At 39.6% G+C, this 10000-nt stretch overlaps 1 protein-coding gene across 2 annotated transcripts in view; it reads right to left on the bottom strand.

Annotated features, from left to right (window-relative positions):
• Window positions 1-10000, bottom strand: part of LOC138008041 (SH3 and multiple ankyrin repeat domains protein 2-like) — a 35179-nt gene that overhangs the window by 13958 nt on the left and 11221 nt on the right. For both annotated transcript variants that reach the window (XM_068855219.1, XM_068855218.1), the window contains 5 exons: window positions 9753-9869; window positions 5285-5362; window positions 3800-3866; window positions 1000-1554; window positions 319-411 (listed from right to left, as the gene is read on the bottom strand). In XM_068855219.1, coding sequence (XP_068711320.1) covers window positions 319-411; window positions 1000-1554; window positions 3800-3866; window positions 5285-5362; window positions 9753-9869 — 910 coding nt within the window. The remainder of the gene's footprint in view (window positions 1-318; window positions 412-999; window positions 1555-3799; window positions 3867-5284; window positions 5363-9752; window positions 9870-10000) is intronic.

Below are 10000 nucleotides of genomic sequence, written 5' to 3'. Positions count from 1 at the left end.
TCGTTGACTGATATTGGGAGCCCAAGGGAAATGAAAAAAATAAAACGAAGGGACGCCTAGAAAAACAGCCACAAATCAGATACAATATCGACAAAAGAGCTTAAAAATGATAAATACCAATAAAGAAAACGATCTTAATAGCAGAACAGCTGGGACTACACCGACCAAGATGAACAAAAAAGGAGAGAAAAATACTCAATTCTCCAGAGCGCACTTCAACTCGACTTAGGTGTTCCGTTTTCAAATCGCATTTAACAAGATTGGTCCGCCGAGGAGTGATATAAGTGGCTCGTAACCATTGAATCAGCACGTACGCACCTTTTTTCTTCTCTTCAACACATGAATGATGAAACCAGCCCGTCGAATTTCCTACTCGCCCCTCCCAGAATCCTTTCTCTCCAACATACAACACTGCAATCAAATCATACAATAATCAGTATACAGGCCATGAGCACCGAGAGGGAACTCCATATCGCGTAAGCGATCTTTTAACATCATATAATTTCGTCTACCACGCTAACAAAACTCCCATTTATTAAACTGCAATGATAACTACACCGCTCGTTTCATCCTTTGCTTAGATGTAAAATTAATACAATTTGACAAAAGTCCGTATGGCATTTCAGCTTTTTTAGCTCCACCTTCTAGAAACGGTTTAGGATTACCAGGTATGTTAATGCATAAACAATAAAAGCGTAAAATTACCAGGAAGTGTTAACAAATACTTTCAAAAGAATATTCATAGCTTTATGTTTACCCTATCCCATATTTCTGTCTGACCTCTATATCTCTCGACGGTGTCACAATATGTTGTGTAAATTTCAAATGGAGGCATTTCCTACTTGTTCTTTTGTTTACTGAAGTTCCTATCGGTTACCAGCTGATAAATTTAAAACAATTCCCGTTATCTCACCAACCCGCTTTTGTGTCAACCCGTGCCGGAAACAGTGAAGAAGTCATAAAAAATAATAATAACGCCACAACTCGGCAGTACGTTACCTTCAACTTCATCTCCCGTCTTGAGCGCTAATTCACCGGCCGTACAAGGTCTGTAATCCTTGACGACAACAAAACGTTTGCCTGGTACGCTAGCATAGAGCCGTTTGCGAATTGTGGCTGCTCCAGAGACTGCCTTGACAGGCGGTACAGCAGAGCTTTCAGATGTCTCTGATGAGACCGAAAATTGCCGCCATGTTCGGTGCTTTCTTCTCTCTTCTCTCGGTGAAAGCTCGCCAGAGTCGGAATCCGCAGAGAAGTTTGAAGATTCCGAGGCTGTCGAGCTCGCGGATAAAGTTCTACTCCGCCTAATTTCAGAGTATTTATGTATTTCGACTTCACCGTTCATTGCTGCATTGTATTCTTCGATTGATGCTGTCTCGGAGGCAGTAGTGGATGGAATACTTTGAGTCGAAGAGACAAGCGAGGGCGGCGTGGTGTCGCTGTTTACTGACAGCTGAGTCTCCGAAGACGTTCGGGGAAATAACGAAGATGCCTTCGGCTTGGAAACGGATTTCCGTCGACGTGTGCTGTAAGCTGGCTTGCCAGAAAGTTTAACTGAGACAGAAAATGAGACGAACACGTGGGTTAATGAACAAAAATTAAAGTTATTAAAAAAAACTCCAAGAAATAAAAGAGTCCGAAAAGATCAAATCATCAACGACGAGTGCACACACTCAGTTTGACGAAGACACTTCACGCACGAAATTACCCACCCAATCAAAACTCGGAAAAGGGGTCTCTGGAAAAAAAGTTAACAGACTTTGCACGGAATATAACTGCGGCGTAAACAACGTACAATGTACAACGGCAACATAAAAAAAAAAAACACCAGAAAACAAAGACGTTTAATAGCCCTTTTCACGGTTACTTTTTCTCATTTGCATTAAAATGTAATCTAACGTGGATGCGAGGCAATTTCGGGTTAACACCACAAAATAGCCCGAAATTGACTCGCATATATGCTTGATTACATTGTAATGCAAATGAGAAAAACTAACCGTGTAAAGGGCTATTGGCAAAGCAACTGCTCTGCAGGTGCGCTTTGAACTTTCGTAAATTCTTTGTCTTCCGGGGCAAATTTAGAAATCGAAAGAAAACGTGCGCTCACATCGGCAATTTTCGCTTTCCTTTTTAATTAGTGCCCCGAGACTTCCTGGATAGTACGGTTGGTTCTAAGCTAAACGATGTGCAATGATCGCAAAGTTATAGAAAGAGGTGGAGACTTGCAATTTTGTATGACGTTTGTTAGTTGACCTTGCAGTCCAAAATCGTACAATCCTTTTGAAATGAGATTAAGTGGTGGTTCGATTTTTTTCCTACTCAATTTTCGAGAAGTCTTCTCCAAATTTCAATGTCTGGCAACGGAAGTTCCGGCAACCAACAGCCTTGACACTTCAATAAACTGATTATTATTGTGATATCCGTTGCGCTGCATGCAGAAGTTATTTTTATCCGTAAATGGTCGATCGATGATTATTTTAAAAGTCAATATCGACATGGCGCCATAACGATGTCCTTATTGAATTATTTCCACTCTTTTGAAAGCGAGGATAACTCAAAATTTCTAAGCTCAAACCCATATACGCTAGTTCTCAAAACCCACAGTCAACTGAGCGCTTGTCGTGACTTTTCAAAATACGTTCCGCTTGTCAACGCGTTAATTTAAGAACGGTGTCACAGAATAAGAAAGTATTTTGAGATAAAAGATTACGCAGAAAGAAAGGTACCTCTGAGGATTACTCGAATATTGAATAAAACTTGAACGGTAGACGTGCATTGACCACCGAGAAATTATAAGACTGGAGACTCTGGCTGCATTTAACTTGCAAACATTTGTACGTCCCCAAAAATAGACGACTAAAATTGGTCCAATGATCTAAGATCATATTACATGGAAAGTGGGGGTTACACGCAATTTTTCACCGTGAGATAAATAGGATATTCTTTGGGTAAAATTACCCTGGATTCCAGACGGATTATTTTCAGAGCGACAAAAGAGCCAGTCGCTCTTTTCATAGCGAGAAAATAACCTCAGGAATCCAGGGTAGTGTAAAATGGGTTACTTTTTATATTGTTTTTACTCTTTGTATTTCAAAAAATTGTAAAGGCAAATCACTTAACTCCCCGAAGAAGTCGGGCCTTGCCTGACGAAATATTAGAAGAACCAAAAAATATATATATATGAAATATATAGGTGGGAAAGTTTTCTAATCCGTAGAGAGAAAATTGCGGATTCAAAAATATCCGCATATGTGTGGACAGGGCCTTGATAAGCCTGTTTCAACATTGGTCGAGTAAAAATAGATCAATTTACGTAAATCTCCATCCTGCACAATTCCCAGTTACGAGTTGTTATGATCTTCACTCATATCTGCTCGGCTTGCTATTCCACAAGCTCGTAAAATGTGCCACTGCACTTTCTATTTTGGTCTTTTGCCACAAGCAGCGTTTCTTTTAGCCATAACCATAAAAATCTTTTAAGGAATTATGACAAATAATGCCGGAAACATACAAAAAAAAACCAGACATATAAAACAGCGCGTAGGTGATTGCATGATCGCAGAACGTATGCGCAAAAGAACAGGCGGCAATACATGTCCTCAATTAAAAAGGTTAGTAATTATTGTCTTATTTGCCTCTATCCTTCCATTAGTGTAAAAAAGTCTAGACAGTAGTCTAAATTTGATAAATTAGGATTTAGCTTAACATTAGAAATATGACGTTGAGGTTCGGATGGGACAAATAAGGATTTGTGTCAATTTTCTAATGAGCGTTGAGGTGCCGCGTAAGGGAACATTACCAATGTCCTTGTCGGTAAAATTGTTGATTAATTCAGCAAGACCTTTGTTGCCACTAACAGCCGCTACCTAAACGAGTGGAGAGAAAATTGATTAATTAACGTGCTTTCCACAAGGCAAAGAATTATCCACAGCGACGCTTATTTCCTCTTTAATGTAGAGCATTTCTGCCAGAGGGTAAGGGAAAAAAGCCCGACTTCGCAAAAAGTAAAAAACACGTTTTCACATTCACGAATATCTGCTGACCAGCCAACCATGTTATTTTTAAACCAACCATCAAGATAAATGTTGGTAATGTTGCTGTCCCTGGGCAAAGAGAAAGTGATGTTCTGATGTGACTCCCCAAAAACAACCACGTGGGAGGCTAGTGCTGCGATTATGCTTCCCACTCCACAATTCTGGGGAAACCCGACTCTTACTGTAAAAAATTTCACGGATCTTCATCGAAACGACTATTTGACTTAAAAAATCGTGCGTGCAAATCTTTGAAAGGACGCGTTACACCTGAATTGACCTGAACAAGTCTAGTTCCGTGAACAGTTGCCTTCCGGAAAATGAGAGGAACACGCCATGCGTGACCAGTCACGTTATTAACCAGCACGACTCACGCCTCTCGTCAAGCTCGGGTTTTCGTGATATCAGTATCATTGCGACTAAACCAACCTCGTCTTTATCAAGTATACGAACTTAGGGGAAAGCAAATTATCGCGAATGTGCGCTTTGTAAAAAGCAATTAATAACACCCTTGAGCAAAGATTCCCACCCAAATTAGAGCAACATATTTGCATAAACGAAGCATTTGATTTGAACAATCGACAACTTAACGACATTGTGAGAGGTCTACTACAACGGCAAATCGATCAAAAACGACAACTAAACGTTATTGCTCAGACTGAGATTGAGTGAAGAGGAAAAATCGCGCCGCGCAAAACTCATAATGAAAAGATACCCCCTCATAAAGCCGCAAAACCTAACTAATGCTAAAATTATATTTACAATGAATGTGATATACAGCCACAATAAAAATCGCGTAGAGAACAATAATTTATTTATCTCGGAAACTTTTGCGAAGATGGTATTCTTAGAACGTCGAGGCGTATGGTCATTCATTCTAATTATGCATAATTTTCAATAGTGGAGTGAGTCTTCCTGATATCACGCGAAAAAAATCTCCTGCTTTGTAAAATTAACTTCCTTCTCGAACCCCGACAAACCAGTTGCATATCAAAGAAGGCGGCCGAAACATACGGCAAAGTTTCACAAAACTGGTTTCAAAATTCTGAAACACACACAAACATTAAAATAAAAATTTCACTGGCGATCAAATATATTAAATGGCCACATGTATTGTTTAAATTTGGAGATGCAAATTTTTGTGTGTTTTGTGTTCTATCGCACATAACGGCTTTGTTCGTATCATCGCAGAAATGCAATTCTGACTTAAAACTGAAAAAGATGTTTGGTTTAACGATCAAACTCAAGCTTACCTCATAAGCAGACTGGTTGGCAAAGTTTAAAATATTTTTCTTCGCTCCCCTAAAAAGTAAAACTCTTGCACATTCTTCCTGCGGGGAAAAAAAAGACAAGATGGAAGATTCGTTAAAAAGCATTTTAGCGATATTTAAGAAAAGCTCTAAATGCACTTACTTAAATCGCCGATACGTCGATGTATATGAAGCTTTAAATATAACTGTCTACAAACACACACGGCTTCCACTTTCAGAAGTTGGTAATCAAAACTCGTACGAAAAATTGAATCTTCGTCTACTACTGTAACATAATAAGTACGTCTAAGGTCTTAATCCACCGCTAATCTTGTCAGACTTCAGTTCACCGGGAATTACTTCACTGGGTGTTGCACACGTGGTGTGATATCGATCGCTTTGCAAACTTTTCAATATTCTTTGCCGAGACAGTTCCACATGACGTGTTCTCGCAAAATAAATTTTATACATGCATAATTATTGCTGAGAAAGATTTTTGAAAACTTCCAACTACTGTTTGAAAAACAACAGAAAACCGCTCCCTCCAAGCTTTCGCAAAATTGTTGTATATGTATACGCGAAAACTCTATCACGAAATTCAAGTTGTGAGGCATAATAAACACTCCTATTGAACTGTATTCAAATGCAAACATACAGGCAGTAGGAGTCCGTGTAAGAATTGTGACTAAATCTATGAATTACGTGATAAGTCGGATAAGGGAGAAATATCTTAGTGCAGAAGGTGTCTAACTCGTCTTGCACTAAACAAGAAATGAATGAAGGGGTAGTTTCTAAAGAAACTGTGGTGCTGCGTCGGTGGGGAAGTAGTATACAAAAATTTGGTTTTATCAACGGAGTTGATAATGTAAATTGACAACCGTACAGAGATTCTAAAACGCTGACGTTCCGAGCGTTACCCCTTCGTCAGTGCGAATCCAAGGGCTAACGCTCGAAACGCCAGCTTTTAGAATCTCTGTACGGTGGTCAATTTACATGATCAACTCCGTTGATAAAACCAAATTTTTGTATACTGCACTAAACAATGGATGACACCTTTGACAGCGAGGGGAAGGAAGGGTGCACGCGAGCGTCCAAAGATAATAAGACCCGCGGCATCATAACGAATTTACAGAGTTTTTCACACTGAATATCAAATATAGCAAAGAAACCAGCTGAACACCTTCCAATCGACTAGGCAAACTTCAGATCTTCGTTGCAATACTATCGAGAATGCGAAAACAAATGAATTGATAATTTACGGACGAACATTGGCAACGAGTAGAGAACTTGTACACTCGCTCAACAAAAACAGGCTGCATTTTTGTCATGTGTGTGGCATAGGCGGTAAAGTTCAAAACAGTCAAAATAAATGATGTTTAAATTCACCATCACCGATATCTTATTTGCACAAGAGAGTGAAAGCAAACTATTACTAATAACTGATCAAACAACGTGACAAACTGAATGTAAATAATCAGCTTATTTCACCCCCCAAAAGGAAAACGGTGTCGTATCTGTCAATATCACATCAGTAGTTTAACCACCAAAAAACGTTGCAAATCATCATTATTTCTTGTAAGAATACGTTTTCCTACGGACAGTGATGCCAACAGAATTGACAAAAATTTACTTAGCAATCTTGCGCAGTCGACCAAATAAAAACCCAAAGCTCTGTGGCTGCGAGCGACTTTCCTTTTAAGGCAGAATCAATTATTTGTAAAGAAAAGTACCGCTATTACCTTGACTCGACTTCCGATCAGGTTGTAGAAACGTCAGTCAACGTCAACCGAAACAGTTCACTCACCTCACTTCATTGCGAAAATTACCGCTGCTCAGAAAAAGAAATATTTCACTGACTTTCGGTCCACTATTGACATTAATCTTTCCGGTCGTTGCTAAGTGGTAAAAGAGATATTCTTAAGTTCAACTAGAGGGGATAAGGGCTTTTTTAACGAATAAGTGTGAAAACTGAATAATGCATTTTAATAATAAAGCAACCAATGTTCAAGAATTGCCTCTGGAAAACGACACAATAAACCAGACACCCCCACGATCCCTTTACCGATTTTTTTCTTGGTATTTCTTGATTGTTACTTGCTTCAAGCTATCACAGTCATGATGAATCAGAGAAAATAAAAAAACTCTCTCGCTGGATTCCATGAGCAAGAGCGTTTTTACGTGACGGTCGAACTCCAAAATAACGACATATCGACATGGAGGCCGTAAATTTTCCATAAGTCCTTCGTCTTGTTCTATTGTGGCCCGCCCGACGAAAGCTCTCGCGACTCTTTGCTAGCTCGACCGCTTTGCAAGCTAAAAAGCTCGCTTCACTCGCTTAACTATTCCGTCTTGAACTTGTGGTAGGTTAAGAAACTGAATGATAAACCCACGTAGCTGCAAGTGTCACAATGTCAAATCCCCATGAATGTCTTGCATTATCTTCTGCCTGAGCAGAGGTGTCGAGAGGGTTAACGGGATAGGGGTCATACGTTGGCCACTTCCTCAAAATGCACTGAACGTTTTTAAGAACAGCTTTGTTTAAACTTATTTAAGGCCGTCAATTTTTTTCTCCGTGTATTGTCGAATGCGTTGCCTAATTTTCGTTAGGTCGGTCGGACCAAAAAAATAAAAACAAACAAAAAGAAAAGCAAAAGCAAACGGAAAAAACAACTTTCCAGCTGCAGAAAGAGTCAAGAGGCGTGTAGGTGTTGACATATTTTCCTCCCACGCGGAAAGAACGCCTCCTCCCGTGGAAGAGTGTCACGTTTACTCCGGGGTTGAAGTTGACACCGAACATCTGTACGGGCGAAACCAATGTTTGTATTTCAGATTAACAGTTTACTGCGTCATTACCTTCCTTGTATCTTTTTTCGTTTGTTGTTGCTGTTGTTTCTTTTTACAAAAAACTCAAAACTATATGAGTCGGTCAATCGGACGACAATATAGGGAATAAAGGGAACGGCCTAATCTTTTGGCTATCTTTTGGATATTAGTATTCGCTCTATGTGAGGGCAGCCAGCATCGACTTTGTGGGTTTCTTAAAATACTTAACAAAGATATAAAAACATGTACAAGTACAAGGAAAGGTTATGTTTTATACAAACGTTGGCCGTGTAGCACTTATATTTTAAACAGAGTTAACTGAATAGAGTGTAAGGTGAAGTGCTAGATTTCATAGAAATCACGGAAAAATCGGGTCACGTGGTCACCGCTGCAGTTTGCCTGAATGAAGCTTTAGATCAGCGTTTTTTAACAAATGCCCACAGCTAGTTGGTTTACTATAGAAGACAAACTGCCAAGTGAACCTTGGACGGCTAACTGAGGCTTTTATAGCTAGAGTCTGTCTATTAAAGTAGCCAGTTGTACAGCTTCTTCTATGAGCAGGTAGGTATTACACGTGCTCTTTCACAGTTATGAATGAGGCCTTAACAGATTTGGCCAATGCAGGTGTACGTTATAAACTGATATCTAGAAACAAAGTCACTATGTCCTCATTTTATTTACAACAAAACCATTGATTTTATGTATACAAAAATTTGGTTTTATCAACGGAGTTGATAATGTAAATTGGCCACCGTACAGAGATTCCGAAAGCTGACGTTTCGAGCGTTAGCCCTTCGTCAGAGCATAAATCGCTTCGTCAGAGCGATTCGCTCTGACGAAGGGCTAACGCTCGAAACGTCAGGTTTTAGAATCTCTGTACGGTGGCCAATTTACATTATCAACTCCGTTGGTAAAACCAAATTTTTGTATACTACTTCCCCACCGACGCAGCACCACAGTTTCTTTAGAAACTACCCCTTCATTGATTTTATGACCTAGAACGACCGACTACAAAGAACACGAAGATAACTAACCAGGGTGAGACGAAAATGAAAAGATGAGGTTGCCCTTCGGGCAAGCTGTTACTTGTAGTTACTAGCCCGAAGATCTGAGGAGGTAGCCCGAAATTAAATTGTTTATAAAATATATTTCGGTCGCTTTTGTAAGCAGAAAAAGTCATGACGTTATTTACGGACGCGGTGCAAAACGTTGTCACGCTACGATAATTTGGCCTCATAACATTATCATTTTCTCTCAGGAGCTTTCTGCTACACACTTTTTGGTATGAAAGCTCAATTTATCATCAGAAAAGGGGAACCAACGGTGCTTGCCCATCGGGCAAGTTACGATAAGAAAACGCTAGCCCGACAAGTCATTCCACTAGCCCCGGGCTATCGGACAGCACTTTCGTCGCGCCCTGCTAACGCGACATAAATAGCCCCTTTTAGTATGGTCACGTTCCATTAACCGTATTTTACTGATGGGGCAGTAAAATCTCATTTAAAGGTTTCATTTTAACAAAAAGCGAGATCATGACATTCATAAACGATGGTGACACTATCGGTCTGACTTATAATTTCGTTTTCATAGGAAAAAATTATCATATAACAACTATCATAATTTAAATTTAGAGTTACCAATACGGTACCTGATTATTGAGTGCGGCAACATGCAATGCCGTGTTTCCTGAGGCTGTTCGTGAATCAATTTCTGCGCCATAAAATAAGAGGTGCTCCAAGTGTTGCACAAGTCCATTCTTACAAGCCTGTGTGGGAAAAAAACAGATCATAAATAGAGTAGTTTCCAATGGGGTGTCAAAACTGCTAGTATTTATGACAGCACGATTACTACGTGATCCCAAAAAAATAGCTTTCACATATGACCGAATGCATAAAT

The sequence above is a fragment of the Montipora foliosa genome, chromosome 6 (genome assembly GCF_036669935.1).
Source record: "Montipora foliosa isolate CH-2021 chromosome 6, ASM3666993v2, whole genome shotgun sequence".
NCBI classification, from domain to species: Eukaryota; Metazoa; Cnidaria; class Anthozoa; order Scleractinia; family Acroporidae; genus Montipora; species Montipora foliosa.
Note: the sequence above shows the minus strand (reverse complement) of the source record. Positions and strands in the feature narration are given on the sequence as shown.